The following is a 20,805-nucleotide window of genomic DNA, read 5'->3' on the forward strand; positions in this document are numbered from 1 at the left end:
ATACGGTTGTGTGCATGAGCCCTACAGCTGTCATTCGTACTGCAGGGTGAACAGCATTCACACATATAGGTAGAAACCGGTCAATCGAGTTAGGCAGGGCGGGGGAGAAGCAGCGCAGCAGACTCTCCGTGCCCAGCTCGTTATTAATAGGGAGATTTATTAAGACTGGCCTTTCATACAAAGTCTTAATGCAAATTAACCTGGTGTAAAATGCACCAAAATGGATCACTGCGGCAACTCTTGGGTTTTTTAATGCACGTTGTACAGCATTGTCAAAAAAAAGCCGAAAATAGTCGAGTAGTAAGTTGTTGTTTTTTAAAGCCCAATGGCAATGAATGCAAAACATGCGTGACACTGCCCGTGCTGGAGATAGATGTGGGTCCATCCTATTTGACAACCACTTCAGTAAGATACTGAAGAGTGTAGATAAACTGCCTAATAAAGCCTGGATCTTTCACATAGGCCTCCTCAAGGCTATCCGTTCTGTATCACACCTGCCCCCGTGGCCAGGATAACCAGCTGATGGACAGACACAGGTCCTTATTAAAGGGGCTGAATACATATGCAATAGACCGCTAAGTCCCAATGTGACGGCAGTGTGACTGTCCTCCGGGGAGTACACGCGCCTGCCCCGCACGGCCACAGGCAGCGCTCAGCTGACTGCACATTATGACCCCCACGTGTTTCCTGTGAGGGCGGGGCCAGGCGCGTGACAGCCAGTCTCCACAGAAGCACCCAGTCTGGGATAGGCGGGGCGGGCGGAGGTCGCTCGGTGTCATGTGATCACGTCTCGTCTCACAAGCGTTGGTTGGTGTCGTGCAGCTGCAGCCTCCGCCTTGGTGTAATGGAGTTCCTATTAGGCAACGCGTTCGCGACGCCGGTGGGGCAGCGGATCGGTGAGTGTTCAGCGCCTGGACGTGTACGGTGTAGCGCGGACGTTAGTTGTTTTGCGACCACTTGCTCTTTGCCATTCAGCCAATGGGAAGTTTCGTAGCATTAGGGGCTTAGCCTATTAATGCTAGTTTAATGGACTTGTTTGACCAATGGAGAGCAAGATGGTTAAGTGGCCGACCAATCAGGGTGCAGTCCGACCTGTGCGACTTGTTTTTTGTCCAGTGCCGTGCAGGCAGGTCTTCTTGTGGGCGGGGCTACGTGCTGCCGCACTTCTTCACTGCCCCGTGGTAAATATGTAGAAGTTGTAGCGTCTCCTTCAGTCTGGCGGAGGTCAGTCAGTCCTGCTCCTCCGCGCCTGATACTGCGCACTGCCTTGGCTCTTTTGGAAGGGGCTTTCCATGATTTTCTTTTCAAATTCTTAAAGGGATGTTCCATTTAAAAACAGTATTAATGACTGGTGAGGTGTAAAACTTACAAAAAGTGTTTACCTATATATTTATATTAAGAAAAATGGCAGCACAGACATAAATGTTAAAGGTGTACGGGTGCAAAGCCCAATGGGAATGAGCAATTACCCACACATACAAAGGGCAGCACTCCAGAAAAAAATGAAAAGAAAACCTTTTTATTCACCCAGTGGTACAGCGACGTTCAGCTCAACAATAGAGCATCTCTCAAGCAAGGAAAAGGACAAAGTGCACAAAATATATCCCTTACATAATGAAGTGCATGATTATATCATAATTAAATACAGAATTGATTAAACAAAAATGTCATAGTAAAATCTCAATATTACATTCTGCATGATTACATAATAAAAAAACTAATACAATTAAAACCGTGGTTAAACATATGATAAATTCATATAAAGTGCAATGTTATACTATGCGCCAATGATACAATAACAATAGTTACATGTGCAAATAATAAAGTGACGTGTGCAATCAATACTGATACTGAATTAGAGAAAATAGGAGGGCCATGGTGCACTAACCAGGTGAATCGCATCACACCATATAGCACACGCATACTTCAGCGTGCCGGAAGCATCACTGCACATGCCCGGGTTGTGTTCACTTGAATCCTAGCGTCACCACGTTGAGCGACGCATAGCGCATGCGTATAAGCACACAACAACTCCGTCCACCATATTGGTGAAGATAAAATATCAACGCATGCTCAAACCAACTTGGGGCCAGACTATCGGCCATATTTCTTATTGGCTTTACGCATTCTTCTTAGCGGACTCAATAAGGAGCACTCTGAGCATGCTAACTAGAACGCCTCCACATCTCCAATAGGTGACCAAACAGATGTCCCCACGTCAGTGGAGCATCCGCTAAGGACCTCTGTGAGGAGACCTATAGCGGATGATATATATATATATGTGTGGTGATGTGTACAGTATAAGTGCTGGGAGGCGTGTATATCCCGCCCAGATAGCTGGCTGAGATAACTGAAATCCAGAAAGCTGCAGTGGTTTCAGCAAAGTGTAGTTTGCCGAGACAGTTTTGTCTAGATGTGGTTCTGGACTGGGGGATAGGTTTGGTAGTGGGATCTGCCAGTCCCACACCCTTCCACTACATGTATTGTCTTTTGTCGGAGGTGATCACAGGTGAGGCCTGCTGTAATCAAGGGAGGGATAAAACAAGTGTGTGAGAGTCAGTGACTTGGAGGGAGAAAGGCTGAGGAAGCATGAGAGTCTTTGTGTGGTCTCAGCCAGGAGGCCTGAGGGGCCATGAGTAGAGATGAGCGAACTTCTGTTTTAAGTTCGGCGTCTAAAGTTCGGCTTCCGGTTAGCGGAGAATCCCGATCTGGAACCGGATATGGATTCCGACTTCCGTTGTGGTCCGTGGTAGCGGAATCAATAATGGCCGATTATTGATTCCGCTACCACGGACCACAACGGAAGTCGGAATCCATATCCGGTTCCAGATCGGGATTCTCCGCTAACCGGAAGCCGAACTTTAGACGCCGAACTTAAAACAGAAGTTCGCTCATCTCTAGCCATGAGTAGTGTTGAGCGAACTTGTGTTATAAGTTCAGCATCGGGTTATTGAAGAATCGCGTTATGGAGTCCGCTACCACGGACCATAACTTGGTCCATGGTAGCGGAGTCCATAACGCGATTCTTTGATAACCCGACGCCGAACTTAAAACACAAGTTCACTCAACACTAGCAGAGAGGCTTTGTAAAGCCTGAAGTGGGGTGGGGTGGGGGGGGCCCCCAGCAATGCCTACGGAAAGAGGGTCGCATATATATATATATATATATTAGTAAGGGATCGCTCTCTCTTAGGGGGTTGCAATCACAGGCTTCCAAAAGAAAGTCCAAAAAATGCTTTATTTTGGCACTTCAGCACCATCACACACATCATAAATAAACACGTGCCCGTCTGGGATCTACCTAATACACCTGTTGTTTCTACCTCACCTATACAGCGCCATTCACACACAGGATTAGATCCGGCTTCCTCAGCCATGACCACACCAGCACCCTTGGACCGTATATATGGCTGAGGAAGCCGGATCTAATCCTATGTGTGAATGGCGCTATATAGGTGAGGTAGAAACAACAGGTGTATTAGGTAGAGCCCAGACGGGCACATGCTGAAGTGCCAAAATAAAGCATTTTTTGGACTTTCTTTTGGAAGTCTGTGATTGCAACCCCCTGAGAGAGAGCGATCCCTTACTAATATATATATATATTCTGCAGCCAGAAAAGCTGGTGTTAATAAAAACTTGTGTTTTGCTTAAAGGGTTTGTTTCACTAGGACAGGGATCGACCTCTGGCCCACCAAGTGTTGTAACACTGCAACTCCCATTGTGCACACTTGATCATCTGTTCTTAGAACTTAAGTGAGTGGAGCATGATGGGAGTTGTTAATTTAGGGCAGCTGGAGTGCCGCTGGTTGCTGACCGCCAGTCACCATAAGCCCTGCTGTCCTAACTGTTTCTTTGTAGTACAGCATGCTGCCACTCAAATGGTCACCCAAGGAATGCATAGGTGTACTTTGCCCTCCGGAATGGGAGCCGCTCATATACAGGGCCCAGAGCGGAGGATTCGCTGTGTCTTTATAGGGTATATGGAGAGGGGTTGTTGTGAGACATTCCCTTTAGGCCGAATGCACACGGCCGTTGTTCACGGCTGTGAGCAGTCCGTGGAACCGCGGCCTGGATTCCTGCTGAGAGCAGGAGCGCACTGCGTCATTTGTTGCTATGATGCCGAGCGCTATCTGCTGCCGCCGCCTATAGATCATACCAGTGCATTACTGTACTGCACGGCAGCAGGAAGCGCATGGCGTCATAGCAACCAATGACGCCGTCTGCTCCTGCTCTCAGGAGGAATCCAGGCCGCGGTTTCACGGACCGCTCACGGCCGTGTGCATTCAGCCTCAACATATATGAAAATTGAATTTTGAGTGAAAATAATTGCAGAAATATTCCCCCCAATGCAGAGAATAGCTGAGTAACGCCACGTCTGATAGAGCGGGCCACACATTATTATTGATAATATATTGTATTGTAATTCAATAAGTATTGTATATTGTAAGCTTTTTGGGGGCCATTTATCAAACTGGTGTAAAGTATAACTGGCTTCGTTGCTTATAGCAGCAAATCAGATTCCTCCTTTCATTTTCCAAAGGCGCTGTCCAAAATGAAAGGTGGAATCTGGTTGCTATGGGCAACTAAACCAGTTCTACTTTACACCAGTTTAATAAATGACCCCATATGTATCTGTATGAAATCAGAGGCATTTGGAGATTTATCAAACTGGTGTAAAGTAGAACTGGCTTAGTTGCCCATAGCAACCAATCAGATTCCACCCTTCATATTTCAGAGCTCCTTTGGAAAATAAAGGTGGAATCTGATTGGTCTGCAGTTTTACCGCTCCATGCCGCTCTGAGGTTGTACAAGGTCGGAGTGGATTTTTTTTTCCAACTTTGTTTTTCTATTGATGTGGGAGTTTAGTGGCTCTTATCGGGCTACTAAAATAACAGGCTGCTAAATATTCCATCTCTGACCAACATATATCTTGTGTGTAGGACATTTCAGAAAATGCAAGCTGGTATTTTCTTATTATGAAGGAAACTGAAGATTTCCTTGTCAGGGTGCCTTCACATATGGCAGAAAAATCCACCAGAAAATCCACAGGTGCAGATTTTGTTTGGATTTTGTTGCAGATATTTGTGCAGCACATCATTCTTAGGCTACTTTCACACTGGCGTTTTGAATTCCGTTTGTGAGATCCGTTTCAGGGATCTCGCAAACTGTTCAAAACGGATCAGTTCAGCCCCAATGCATTCTGAATGGATAAGGATCCGCTCAGAATGCATTAGTTTGGCTCCATTCCGCCTCTATTGCGCTCCCTGCTGCCGCCGCAATACAATAATACACGGGTATGATCTATACCAGTGTATTACTGTACTGTGGCGGCAGCAGGGAGCGCACGGCGTCATAGCAACCAATGACGCCGTGCGCTCCTGCTCTCGGCAGGAATCCAGGCCGCGGCCGCTCACGGCCGTTTGCATTCGGCCTAAGTCAATGGGGGCAGATCCGTTTTCACTGACACAATATGGTGTAATTGAAAACGGATTCGTCCCCAATTGACTTTCAATGTAAGTCAGGACGGATCCGTTTTAACTTAGACTTTTTTTCAAAAGAATAATGCAAACTGCTCCGTTCTGAACGGATACAGGCATTTACATTATAGGTGCGGATCCGTCTGTGCAGATACCAGACGCAGGTGTGAAAGTAGCCTTACCCGGAGTGTCGGAGTGCCCTTCTAGATCTCACCATTATTTTCAATAGTTTCCATTAGTATTAGACTTAGCTGTGTCAGTATTTACTTTCCTATCCTTCTGCGAGTGATGCTTGCCACTAGAGACCATTAGTGGGTATTTGCATTAAAGGGCATCTGTCAGCAGATCTGTACCTATGAAATTGGCTGACCTGTTACATGTGCACTTGGCAGCTGAAGGCATCTGTGTTGGTCCCATGTTCATATCTGTCCGCGTTGCTGAGAAAAATTGTTAACTATATGCAAATGAGCTTCTCCGAGCAATGGGGGCGTTGCTTTTACTCCTAGGTGCCCTGCTCTCTCAGAAACTGTCATGCCCTCTGCACTTTGATTGACAGGACCAGGCAGTGAAAATGTGATCACACCTACCTGGCCCTGACAATAAGAGTCCATTCACACATCCATGTGTGTTTTGCGGATCCGCAAAACACGGACAGCGGCAATGTGCGTTCCGCATTTTGCGGGCACTAAGAGAATATGCCTATTCTTGTCCACTATTGCGGACAAGAATAGGACATGTTCTATTTTTTTCAGGATCGGAATTGCAGACCCAGATCGGGGCCGCACATCGTGCGGCCCTATAGAAATGTATAGGTCCTCAATTCCGTTCCGCAAAATGCGGAACAGAATTGCGGATGTGTGAATCGATCCTAAAATCGAGAGGACGTGGTAGCTGCAGAGAGGGCAGAGCCTCCATTGCTCTTAGAGGGTCATTTGCATATTTTAAAGCATAATTTTTCTCAGCAATGCGGGCACATATGAACATGGACAAACACAGATGTCTTCAGCTGCCAAGTGCACATGGAACAGGTCAGCCAGTGTCCTAGGTACAGACCTGCTGACAGATGCCCTTTAAGGCTAGTTTCACACTTGCGCTTTTCATCTCTGGTAGGGAGCAGCCTGCTGGAGATGTCTATATCTGGTATTGACGGAAACTGCCTGAAGGCCTGTCCGCCCAATTAACTATAATGGAACCAGCTGAGATCCGGATCTCTGCCGATCGCGATTATAGTTAAAGGGGTTGTCCGGGTTCAGAGCTGAACCCGGACATACCCTTATTTTCACCCCGGCAGCCCTCCTGAGCCTGGCATCGGAGCATCTCATGCTCCGATGCGCTCCCGTGCCCTGCGCTAGATCGCGCAGGGCACAGGCTCTTGTGTTTACAATAACACACTGCCGGGCGGTAACTTCCGCCCAGAAGTGTGTTCGGTGACGTCACCGGCTCTGAGGGGCGGGCTTTAGCTCTGCCCTAGCCGTTTAATGGCTAGGGCAGAGCCAAATCCCGCCCATCAGTGCCGGTGACGTCACCGGGCTGCCTGTCAGCCCCATAGAGAGCCCGGTATGTCACCGGAACTCAGAAAAATGCCTTTGCCCTGCGCGATTTAGCGCAGGGCAAAGGAGAGCATCGGAGCATGAACTGCTCCGATGCTCATGTCAGGGGGGCTGCCGGGGTGAAAATGGAGGGATGTCCAGGTTCAGCTCTGAACCTGGACAACCCCTTTAATGGGACTGGCGGGCCTGCAGGCAGCTTCCGGCAACGCCGGATCCAGACATCTCCAGCAGGCTGCTCCCTACCAGAGATGTCTACTTTACACTAGTTTTGATAAATGTCCCCCATAGTTCATAGATCAGAAAGAATAACATAATGGTAGACATAGACGAAGAGTAAAATGATGGTAAAGGGGGGGAAAGGTATAAATGATCAGAAGAAATGGGAACCAGCAGTAGTAATGGGATTACAAACACTGGTTGATCCGGTCAAAAAGATCCAATTTATTGTGAGTTAGAGCTGTAAGATATTCCATAGCCCTAACCTCAGGAACTCTACTATATGAATCTGTAAGAGTTGGTGTTGTAGGTTGCTTCCACAAACGGGCAATGAGACACTGTGCTGCTGTTAAAGGTTTGGATAGGTCATTAGCATCTAATCAATGGGGGTCTGACACCCTGGACCCCCGCCGATCATATGTTTGAGAAGGCCCGGTGCTCACGTGAATGGGCAGATAACCCTTTTAATATGTGGATCATAATTTTGATGGCATGCTTCCAAATAGGAATAGGTACAATTAGTCAGTAAATAACATAAAGGATCAAGGGGTACATCACACCCCAAAAGACCTGGAAAACTGAGTGCAAGTCCACCCAGAGCGGGTGGATCAGTAGACATTCCCAAAAAAATGTGAAATAAGCCCAGGGCATCTTTGCAACACCAACAAAAACCTGAAATAGTGGGATTTAATTTGTGGAGGAGGTCAGAAGCGTGGTAGCACCTTTATAATGGTTCTCCTTGTTTATTATTGAAAGGGGCGACTTTGCTGACCTCCACCCTTGTAGAGTGTAAGCTCTCACAGGCAAGGTCCTCGCCCCCTCTGTGCCAGTCTGTTAATATGTTTTAATTTTTTTTGTATTTATATTATGTATATGTAACCCCCTCGTGATGTACAGTGCCATGGAGTTAATGGCACTTTCAAATAGTAATATAAGATACCAGGTATTATCACATGCAAGAGCAGAATAAAACTTAATATTTACACTTCTTCTGATTAGGAAAAGCTCCACAAAAGATTTTTTTTCTGTTCTCACCAACAATGCTGACAGAATACCTGTAAATATATGTTCACTCAGCAGAAGTGACGTCACGGGCACTCCGTGCGAGCACAAACCACAACTTTGTACTGACTCCGAATCCTAAACACCAGACCCGTACCTGCGATAACCCCACACCGCTAAGTAAATCACCAGGACCCCTTGGACCAGACATCCTCAAACTGCGGCCCTCCAGCTGTTGCAAAGCGGCAACTCCCAGCATGCCCGAACAGCCTACAGGTATCATACTACAGCAGGGCATTGTGGGAGTTGTAGTTTTACAACAGCTGGAGGGCTGCAGTTTGAGGATGCCTTCTATAGACTGTGAAGCCATCAGCAAGTTAACTAATACTGATCAGGTTTCTGCGGGCACTTTTTCAGCAGGGGGAGGGTCCGTTGCAGTAACTTTTGATGTAGAGAGAGCGCAGTATCACTATCGCTACTTTTAGATTGTGTATCCTTGTGCAGCCGTTTTCTATGGTTATACTGCGATACTGCAGCTATACAGTGAGGAGCAAAGTAAGCGAAGCGCTATTGGGATTTACAGTTTTGACCAATGGTTGATGTTAGATGATAAATATACACTGTTTAGTCTTAGTTTACACCACTTATTTGTTGAAATGGTTTACTTAACCGCCTCCGGACCGCCTAACGCAGATGTGCGGTCCGGAGGCGGCAGCCCTGCGCTCAACGACGCATATACGCGTCATCTTGCGAGGGCCGGGATTTCCTGTGAACACGCGCACACAGACGCGCGCGCTCACAGGAACGGAAGGTAAGCAAGTGGATCTCCAGCCTGCCAGCGGCGATCGCTCGCTGGCAGGCTGGAGATCCAAATTTTTTAACCCCTAACAGGTATATTAGATGCTGTTTTGATAACAGCGTCTAATATACCTGCTACCTGGTCCTCTGGTGGTCCCTTTTGTTAGGATCGACCACCAGAGGACTCAGGTAGCTCAGTACAGTCGCACCAAACACCACACTACACTACAACCCCACCCCCCCTGTCACTTATTAACCCCTTATAAACCCCTGATCACCCCATATAAACTCCCTGATCACCCCCCTGTCATTGATCACCCCCCTGTCAGGCTCCGTTCAGACGTCCGTATGATTTTTACGGATCCACGGATACATGGATCGGATCCGCAAAACACATGCGGACGTCTGAATGGAGCCTTACAGGGGGGTGATCAATGACAGGCGGGTGATCACCCATATACACTCCCTGATCACCCGCCTGTCATTGATCACCCGCCTGTCATTGATCACCCCCCTGTAAGGCTCCATTCAGACGTCCGCATGTGTTTTGGTATCCATGGATCCGTAAAAATCATGCGGATGTCTGAATGGAGCCTTACAGGGGGGTGATCAATGACAGGGGGGTGATCAGGGAGTCTATATGGGTGATCACCCGGCTGTCATTGATAACCCCCCTGTAAGGCTCCATTCAGACGTCCGCATGTGTTTTGCGGATCCGATCCATGGATCCGTAAAAATCATACGGACGTCTGAATGGAGCCTTACAGGGGGGGTGATCAGTGACAGGGGGGTGATCCGGGAGTCTATATGGGTGATCACCCCCCTGTCATTGATCACCCCCCCCCCCCCCCCGTAAGGCTCCATTCAGACATTTTTTTGGCCCAAGTTAGCGGAAATTTTTTGTTTGTTTTTGTTTTTTCTTACAAAGTCTCATATTCCACTAACTTGTGTCAAAAAATAAAATCTCACATGGACGCACCATACCCCTCACAGAATCCAAATGCGTAAACATTTTTAGACATTTATATTCCAGACTTCTTCTCACGCTTTAGGGCCCCTAAAAAGCCAGGGCAGTATAAATACCCCACATGTGACCCCATTTCGGAAAGAAGACACCCCAAGGTATTCCGTGAGGGGCATATTGAGTCCACGAAAGATTGAAATTTTTGTCCTAAGTTAGCGGAAAGTGAGACTTGGTGAGAAAAAAACAAAAAAAATCAATATCCGCTAACTTATGCAAAAAAAAAAAATGTATATGAACTCGCCAGGCCCCTCATTGAATACCTTGGGGTGTCTTCTTTCCAAAGTGGGGTCACATGTGGGGTATTTATACTGCCCTGGCTTTTTAGGGGCCCGAAAGTGTGAGAAGAAGTCTGGGATCCAAATGTCTAAAAATGCCCTCCTAAAAGGAATTTGGGCACCTTTGCGCATCTAGGCTGCAAAAAAGTGTCACACATCTGGTATCGCCGTACTCAGGAGAAGTTGGGGAATGTGTTTTGGGGTGTCATTTTACATATACCCATGCTGGGTGAGAAAAATATCTTGGTCAAATGCCAACTTTGTATAAAAAAATGGGAAAAGTTGTCTTTTGCCAAGATATTTCTCTCACCCAGCATGGTTATATGTAAAATGACACCCCAAAACACATTCCCCAACTTCTCCTGAGTACGGCGATACCAGATGTGTGACACTTTTTTGCTGCCAAGGTGGGCAAAGGGGCACATATTCCAAAGTGCACCTTTCGGATTTCGCAGGCCATTTTTTACAGATTTTGATTGCAAAGTACTTCTCACACATTTGGGCCCCTAAATTGCCAGGGCAGTATAACTACGCCACAAGTGACCCCATTTTGGAAAGAAGACACCCCAAGGTATTCCGTGAGGGGCACGGTGAGTTTCTAGAATTTTTTATTTTTTGTCACAAGTTAGCGGAAAATGATGATTTTTTATTTTTCTTCTCTTTTTTCCTTACAAAGTCTCATATTCCACTAACTTGCGACAAAAAATAAAAAATTCTAGGAACTCGCCATGCCCCTCACGGAATACCTTGGGGTGTCTTCTTTCCAAAATGGGGTCACTTGTGGCGTAGTTATACTGCCCTGGCAATTTAGGGGCCCAAATGTGTGAGAAGTACCTTGCAATCAAAATGTGTAAAAAATGGCCTGCGAAATCCGAAAGGTGCACTTTGGAATATGTGCCCCTTTGCCCACCTAGGCTGCAAAAAAGTGTCACACATCTGGTATCGCCGTACTCAGGAGAAGTTGGGGAATGTGTTTTGGGGTGTCATTTTACATATACCCATGCTGGGTGAGAAAAATATCTTGGTCAAATGCCAACTTTGTATAAAAAAATTGGAAAAGTTGTCTTTTGCCAAGATATTTCTCTCACCCAGCATGGGTATATGTAAAATGACACACCAAAACACATTCCCCAACTTCTCCTGAGTACGGCAATACCAGATGTGTGACACTTTTTTGCAGCCAAGGTGGGCAAAGGGGCACATATTCCAAAGTGCACCTTTCGGATTTCACCGGTCATTTTTTACACATTTTGATTGCAAAGTACTTCTCACACATTTGGGCCCCTAAATTGCCTGGGCAGTATAACTACCCCACAAGTGACCCCATTTTGGAAAGAAGACACCCCAAGGTATTCCGTGAGGGGCATGGCGAGTTCCTAGAATTTTTTTATTTTTTGTCGCAAGTTAGTGGAATATGAGACTTTGTAAGAAAAAAAAAAAAAATCATCATCATTTTCCTCTAACTTGTGACAAAAAATAAAAAGTTCTATGAACTCACTATGCCCATCAGCGAATACCTTAGGGTGTCTACTTTCCGAAATGGGGTCATTTGTGGGGGTTTTCTACTGTTTGGGCATTGTAGAACCTCAGGAAACATGACAGGTGCTCAGAAAGTCAGAGCTGCTTCAAAAAGCGGAAATTCACATTTTTGTACCATAGTTTGTAAACGCTATAACTTTTACCCAAACCATTTTTTCTTTTGCCCAAACATATTTTTTTTAAATCAAAGACATGTAGAACTATAAATTTAGTGAAAAATTTATATATGGATGTCGTTTTTTTTGCAAAATTTTACAGCTGAAAGTGTTTTTTTGCAAAAAAATCGTTACATTTCGATTAATAACAAAAAAAGTAAAAATGTCAGCAGCAATAAAATACCACCAAATTAAAGCTCTATTAGTGAGAAGAAAAGGAGGTAAAATTCATTTGGGTGGTAAGTTGCATGACCGAGCGATAAACGGCGAAAGGAGTGTAGTGCCGAAGTGTAAAAAGTGCTCTGGTCATGAAAGGGGGTTTCAGCTAGCGGGGCTGAAGTGGTTAAAAAAAAATAAAAATACTCCAACATTTTGGCCCATTTTTTTTTAGCACACAGTGGCACATTTCAAGGCAAGGGGTTCTCCGGGAATGAAGAAAATTTTAATTACTTAAATATCACTTTATTTAACATATTTTTATTAGAAAAATAAGAGTATACAACGTCTTCCGTAAATTCACATCATGGTGGTATACAATGCGAGTGTACAAACAGTAATGTACAATAAATTATGGCAGGAGACAATGAAAAGAGTTTGAATCTCAGTAAATAAAAAGAGACATAATAGTAAGAGAGAAAAAATAATCAACAATAGCTATGCCACATCTAGAAGCAAATGTCAAAGCTAGGTATAACATCTCCTATAGTTGTAGTTTTGGTAGGAAGGGATAATTATAAGTCACATAAATTGACAATTTTTTCCACCTGTTGCTGATACTGGGCAGACAGTGCAATCTCTTAGCAATCAACATTTCCATACCATAGTTATAGTGAACTTTAGCTATCATTTCAGGAATAGATGGGATTTCCCTACTTTTCAACCGTTTAGCTATCGCTACTCTTGTCACAGTTAAAATGTGAAAGATTATGGTCAAATCCGCTAAGCTCAGATTTTCTAACCCTAGGGAAAGTAAGACTGTTTCCAGGGAGAGCCGAAGTGTGATTCCTACTACAACATTCACAAATGATAATATACGAGACCAGAAGAGGTAGTAAATATTACTTTATGATAAATATATTCTCAAATACCTTTTCATTATTTATAATGGCTCGTTTTGTCTGGGGCGCAATCATCAGGGGAAACAAAATGGCCGCCATCCCATTAGTACACACAAAACCTGTCCTCACACAGGAGGACAAGTTACTTTACAACACTGAGGTAAAGAGCTGCCTCATCCTCCTCTCTACTCTGCATGTCAGAGATTGTGATCCTGAATACAGATAAGATGATGGACAGGACAGGCTGTGGTAATGGAGACTGTGAACAAGTGCTGCTGCTCATTAGCCACACCTCACCCTCCTCTCATGTCTCATCATCATCGCCATTCCCACAAAGATTCACCTGTATTCAGGATCATAATCCCTGAGAAGCAGAGCAGAGAGGAGGATGAGGCAGCGCTTTAGCTCAGTGTTGTGAAGTAACTTGTCCTCCTGTGTGATTAGGAAAGGTTTTGTTTGTACTAATAGAGCGGTGGCCATTTTTCCCCCCCTGATGATTGCTCTCTAGACAAAACGAGCCATTATAACTAATTAAAGGTATTTGTGAATATATTTATTATAAAATAATATTTAACTATCTACACTTTCTTAATTCCCGGAGAATCCCTTTAAGCATGGCCCTTTTTTTCAACATATAAAAAAACATATACTCAACATTTTCTTATGGTTATGCTTAAATGGGATTGTATTATCCCAAGTTCAACACAGTGATGCTACTGATTGTGACTTTGTGCTGTTTGGTTTATGAAAAAATCTAAAGCTCAATAAAATGTTTGAAAGTACGGTTAATCTATGTCTGTTCAGCAGTGCTTTAGGATAAAAATGGGCGCCTTTGTCTCCCCAGTCTAAATATGTAGGCGCTAAATGCAGCCATTTTAGTCCCCATCAATAACGCACAATGGCAGGGCACCATTATGTGTTAATAATCTTGCCCTTTAGAGACCTGGTACTGTTAGGCCTCATGCACACGAACGTTGTGTGCATCCGTGGCCGCTGTGCCGTTTTCCGTTTTTTTTTGCGGACCCATTGACTTTCAATGGGTCCGTGGAAAAATCGGAAAATGCACCGTTTTGCAGCCGAGGCCGTGATCCGTGTATCCTGTCCGTCAAAAAAATATGACCTGTCCTATTTTTTTGATGGACAACGGTTCACGGACCCATTCAAGTCAATGGGTCCGTGAAAGAACACGGATGCACACAAGATTGGTGTCCGTGATCCGTGGCCGTAGGTTGCTTTCATACAGACGGATCCGAAGATCCGTCTGCATAAAAGCTTTTTCAGATCTAAGTTTTCACTTCGTGAAAACTCATATCCGACAGTATATTCTAACACAGAAGCGTTCCCATGGTGATGGGGACGCTTCTAGTTAGAATACACTACAAACTTTGTACAAGACTGCCCCCTGCTGCCTGGCAGCACCCGATCTCTTACAGGGGGATATGATAGCACAATTAACCCCTCAGGTGCGGCACCTGAAGGGGTTAATTGTACTATCATATTCCCCTGTAAGAGATCAGGGCTGCCAGGCAGCAGGGGGCAGGACCCCCCCCCCCCTCCCCAGTTTGAACATTGTTGGTGGCACAGTGTGCGCCCACCATCGGGCCCCCCCCTTCCTCCCGCTATTGTTATAAATCGTTGGTGGCACAGTGTGCGCCCACCATCGCCCCCCCCCCTCCCTCCCTCTATTGTAATAAATCGTTGGTGGCACAGTGTGCGCCAACCATCGCCCCCCCTCCCTCTATAGCAGTAACAACATTGGTGGCAGTGTGCGGCCTCCCATCTCCCCCCCCCCCCCCCCCGATCATTGGTGGCAGCGTAGTTCCGATCGGAGTCCCAGTTTAATCGCTGGGGCTCCGATCGGTAACCATGGCAACCAGGACGCTACTGCAGTCCTGGTTGCCATGGTTACTTAGCAATAGTACAATAGTAGAAGATTCATAGTTACCTGCTTGCTGCTGCGATGTCTGTGACCGGCCGGGAGCTCCACCTACTGGTAAGTGACAGGTCTGTGCGGCGCATTGCTAAAGAACTGTCACTTGCCAGTAGGAGGAGCTCCCGGCCGTTCACAGACATCGCAGCAGCAAGCAGGCAAGTATGAATCTTCTACAATTGTACTATTGCTAAGTAACCATGGCAACCAGGGCTGCAGTAGCTTCCTGGTTGCCATGGTTACCGATCGGAGCCCCAGCGATTAAACTGGGACTCCGATCGGAACTACGCTGCCACCAATGATTGGGGGAAGGGGGGGGGATGGGAGGCCGCACACTGCCACCAATGTTGTTACTGCTATAGAGGGAGGGGGGGCGATGGTGGGCGCACACTGTGCCACCAACGATTTATTACAATAGAGGGAGGGAGGGGGGGGCGATGGTGGGCACACACTGTGCCACCAACGATTTATAACAATAGAGGGAGGAAGGGGGGGGGCCCGATGGTGGGCGCACACTGTGCCACCAACGATGTTCAAACTGGGGAGGGGGGGGGGGTCTGCCCCCTGCTGCCTGGCAGCCCTGATCTCTTACAGGGGGATATGATGGTACAATTAACCCCTTCAGGTGCGGCACCTGAGGAGTTAATTGTGCTGATCACGGCCCCCTGTAAGAGATCGGGTGCTGCTATGTACACAGTTTGTAGTATATTCTAACTAGAAGCGTCCCCATCACCATGGGAACGCCTCTGTGTTAGAATATACTGTCGGAAATGAGTTTCACGATGTAGCTCATATCCGACAGTATATTCTAACATAGAGGCGTTCCCATGGTGATGGGGACGCTTCAAGTTATGTTCGGGTGTCCGCCTGGCCGTGCGGAGGCTATCGGATCCGTCCAGACTTATAATGTCAGTCAATGGGGACGGATCCGTTTGAAGATGACACACTGTGGCTCAATTTTCAAACGGATCCGTCCCCCATTGACTTTCAATGTAAAGTCTGGATGGATTTGTCTGACGCTACTTTCACACTTAGAAATGTTTTAACAATATAATGCAGACGGATCCGCTCTGAACGGAGCCACCGTCTGCATTATATGAACGCAAGTGTGAAAGTAAAGGGACTCCTGACTTTACATTGAAAGTCAATGGGGGACGGATCCGTTTGCAATTGCACCATATTGTGTCAACGTCAAACGGATCCGTCCCCATTGACTTGCATTGTAATTCAGGACGGATCCGTTTGGCTCCACACTGCCAGGCGGACACCAAAACGACTTTTTTTTCATGTCCGTGTCAAAATCAAGGAAGACCCACGGACGAAAAAACGGTCACGGATCACGGACCCCGTTTTTGCGGACCGTGAAAAAAAACTGTCGTGTGCATGAGGCCTTATGAGGATGTATCTGTAAAGAATAAATCAAGGCAACTGGACTTGCTGTAGATTTCTTGAAAACGTATCACTCGTTTTTTCCAACGAGCTTTCTCGTTGGAAGAACGAGTGAAACGCTTTCAAGAAATCTGCAGTAAGTCCAGTTGCCTTGATTTATTCTTTACAGATATACCATGACCTGGATAAATGAGAACCTTCACAGACACGTTATGAGGATGTATAGTTAGTTATTTCAGCTACTAGGCAAACAGATATGCATGTGGCAGTTACTGAGGATACTTTTGGACTTTGCACAGGCTTGTTTGTCTGATTGCATTTCACATTACACATGATTAACATGCAACCAACTGTCCTGCTGGTTGGCAACCTGTATTAGCTGATGGCATGTACTAGTCGGCACAAAAAGGGGAGTATACCTCCCAAGTGTCTCTCTTTGCTACTAAGACTTTGTTCACATATACGTTGGGGACTCCATTGGGGGCCTCTGTGTAGATTGAGGAAAAAAAAAAAAAGCAAAGCTATACATTAGTGCATGATGCTGCATTATTTCATATTGTCTTGCAAGCAATAGAAGATGGTGAACTCTCTATAATTATTCCCTAGTGACACCAGTTGAATGTAGAATTTCAGTGAGGGAGATGCAATGGATATGCCTTTTGGGTAATTTGTTTTTTATTGAATATACCTTGAGAAATGATTCATAGCGGTCAAAGAAAAATCCTCTCTCCAGCTTTGTTGTGCATGTCTGACAAACTGGAAAGAACTACAGGACACAGGATATGAGCTCACAGAGGATTAGGGGTTACAAGACGAAATGCCACCATAGATAACTTATGTAAGCCAAATATAACAATGGCCACTAGATTGCAGCAAATACACTAAGTATAAAGGGTAACAGATATAACACTACACTAATATGAATTATAAATGAGTCATAGCTAGGACCGCACAGGTTGCTTTTCATTTATAGTTCTTGTGAGGGAACAGAAGCATGGGTATAAGGGCTGTTTCACACGAGCGGATGCCGTGCGTGACATCCACTGCGTGAATGACAGCCAAGACCCGATGCGGACAGCAGAAGCACGGAGCATTAACATGATTGATAATGCTCGGTGCCTCTCTATGACCTCTTTACTACGAAATTACAGTGAGATAAAGTTGTCACTGTGATTTCGTAGTAAAGAGATCACAGAGAGGCACAGAGCATTATCAGTCATGTTAATGCTCCGTGCTTCTGCTGTCCGCATCGGGTCTTGGCTGTCATTCACGCAGCGGATGTCACGCACGGCATCCGGTCGTGTGAAACAGCCCTAAGAGTTTGTATCACACATTCTGCCAGCACTTTTGTTTCAATTGTTTTCAGAGTGGTTATCAGTTTATTTGACCGTGCTGGGCTCTGGTTGTCACAAATGTCACCCAAAATAATCAATCCAACCAGTTCAAAAGTGCCTGACACAATATTTAACACGTTCAGGACCTTGGACGAGAATGCTCGTCCTAACTTGCAGGTACTTAACGCACTAGGACTAGCATTCTCGTCCTAGGGTTAACACGCTGCCCCACAACTGCTGCCGCAATCGGCAGCTAGGGCCCGGCTGTCAGTATCTGCCAGCTTCGGTAAAAACACATATGCCGGCGGTTTAACCCCCTGTATGCCGTGGTCACGCTGACCGCAGCATACAGGGGGTTTGCGGCAGCTTGTACATCCCCATTGGTTCCCCGTGCTGTGGTGGCGGGGAACCAAGGGTTGCTATGGCAGCCCGATGCGTTGAACAGGCATCGGGACTGCCAGCTACGGAAGCCCAGGAGATCCAGCCCCAGGGCTGGGTCTCCTAGGCAACTGTTAGCATCTTACAGTGTAAGACACTGACAGTTCAATACAGCACAATACAGATGTATTGTGCTGTATTGAAACAGGGATCAGACCCTGTCCCATAGTGGGACAAAAAAAAAGCGAAATAAGTATAAAAAAATTAAGTTTCAAGTAAAAAAAAACACGTCATTTTCCCCAAATAAAGTAAAAAATAGGGAAAAAAAGAAAAGTAGATATATTAGGTATCGACCGCCTATATAAACATATCACATGACCTAACCCCTCAGATGAACACCATAAAAATAAAATAATTAAAACTGTGCTAAATAAAACATTTTATCACTAAAAGTACACCAAGCGATCAAAAAGGCGTATGCCTGCCAATAGTACCAATCTAACCGTCACCTCATTCCGCAAAAAATGAGCCCCTACCTAAGTCAATCGCCCCCCAAAAAAATAAAAAAAACTATGGCTCAGAATATGGAGACACTTAGGCTAGGTCTACACGACGACAAAAAGTCGCGTGACAGGGCGCAATAGTTGTCGCGCGACATTTTGTTGCACCAATGTTGCGCGACAATTTTTATAATGGCAGTCTATGGTGTCGCACTGCAACATGCGACATGTTGCGACTGCGACGCGACAGTCGCAGAAAAATCCATCTTGAATGGATTTTCTGCGACTGTCGCGTCGCAGTCGCAGCATGTCGCAGTGCGACACCATAGACTGCCATTATAAAAATTTGTCGTCATGTAGACCTAGCCTTAAACATCATTTATTTATTTTTTTGTTCTAAAAATGCTGTTATTGTGAAAAAGTATACATATTAGATATCGCCGCATCCGTAAGAACCTGCTCTTTAAAAATATCACATGACCTAACCCCTCACGCGAACACCGTAAAAAAAAAAAAAAACACTTTGTGATGTCACCTTGCATCACAAAAAGTGTAATAGCAAGCGATCAAAAAGTCATACGCACCCCAAAATAGTGCCAATCAAGCCTTCATCTCATCCTTCAAAAATCATACCCTACCTAAGATAATCGCCCAAAAACTGAAAAAACTATGGCTCTCAAACAATGAAGACACTAAAACATTATTTTTGTTTTAAAAAATGAAATCTTTTGGGGTAAATCTAATGGGGTAAAAAAAAAAGTCCAGCAAAATCTGCCTTCCAAAAACCGTATGGCGTTCCTTTCATTCTGCGCAATGTCGTGTGCCTGTACAGCAGTTTACGACCACATATGGGGTGTTTCTGTAAACTACAGAATCGGGGCCATAAATATTCAGTTTTATTTGACTGTTAAAGGGAACCTGTCACCAGGATTTTGTGCATAGAGCTGGGGACATGGGCTGCTAGATGGCCACTAGCACATCTGCAATACCGAGTCCATAGCTCTCTGCGCTTTTAGGCCTCTTTCACACTTGCGTTGTCCGGATCCGGCGTGTACTCCACTTGCCGGAATTACACGCCGGATCCGGAAAAACGCAAGTGTACTGAAAGCATTTGAAGACGGATCCGTCTTCAAAATGCTTTCAGTGTTACTATGGCACCCAGGACGCTATTAAAGTCCTGGTTGCCATAGTAGTAGTGGGGAGCGGGGGAGCGGCATACTTACAGTCCGTGCGGCTCCCGGGGCGCTCCAGAGTGACGTCAGAGCGCCCCATGCGCATGGATCATGTGATTCATGCGATCACGTGATCCATGCGCTTGGGGCGCCCTGACGTCACTCTGGAGCGCCCCGGGAGCCGCACGGATGGTAAGTATGCTGCTCCCCGCTCCCCACTACAGTTTACCATGGCTGCCAGGACTTTAGCGTCCCGGCAGCCATGGTAACCATTGAGAAAAAGCTAAACGTCGCATCCGGCAATGCGCCGAAACGACGTTTAGCTTAAGGCCGGATCCTGATCAATGCCTTTCAATGGGCATTCATTCCGGATCCGGCCTTGCGGCAAGTGTTCCGGATTTTTGGCCGGAGCAAAAAGCGCAGCATGCTGCGCTATTTGCTGCGGCCAAAAAAACGTTCCGTTCCGGAACGGAAGACATCCTGATGCATCCTGAAGGACGGACTGTCCATTCAGAATGCATTAGGATAATCCTGATCAGTATTCTTCCGGCATAGAGCCCCGACGACGGAACTCTATGCCGGAAGACAATAACGCAGATGTGAAAGAGCCCTTATTGTGTTAAAAAAAACTGTTTTGATCCATATGCAAATGACCGGATATGAGTCCTGTATCCGGAGATGAGTCAAGCGGAAAGGAGCCCAGCACCGCCCCGCGTCCTCCAAATCTCCTCCTTGCTGGCTGACGTCACAGAGCTGGAGCGCCGAAATCTCGCGATGCGCGAGCTAGCGCATGCGTAGTTTGTTCCTTGTGCTGATGCCAGTACAGGGAATGAACATGATGCCGACACTGCGCATGCGCTAGCTCGCGCATCACGTGATTTCGGCGCTCCAGCTCTGTGACGTCAGCCAGCAAGGAGGAGATTTGGAGGACGCGGGGCGGTGCTGGGCTCCTTTCCGCTTGACTCATCTCCGGATACAGGACTCGTATCCGGTCATTTGCATATGGAT

At 46.0% G+C, this 20,805-nt stretch overlaps 1 protein-coding gene across 1 annotated transcript in view; it reads left to right on the forward strand.

Moving 5' to 3' along the window:
- The first annotated feature begins 251 nt into the window (after positions 1-251).
- Positions 252-20,805, forward strand: part of TOM1 (target of myb1 membrane trafficking protein) — a 118,328-nt gene continuing 97,774 nt past the window's right edge. The window contains exon 1 of the mRNA XM_044300413.1: positions 252-896. Coding sequence (XP_044156348.1) covers positions 845-896 — 52 coding nt within the window. The 5' untranslated portion in view covers positions 252-844. The remainder of the gene's footprint in view (positions 897-20,805) is intronic.

This window comes from Bufo gargarizans, chromosome 7 (assembly GCF_014858855.1).
Source record: "Bufo gargarizans isolate SCDJY-AF-19 chromosome 7, ASM1485885v1, whole genome shotgun sequence".
Taxonomy (NCBI): domain Eukaryota; kingdom Metazoa; phylum Chordata; class Amphibia; order Anura; family Bufonidae; genus Bufo; species Bufo gargarizans.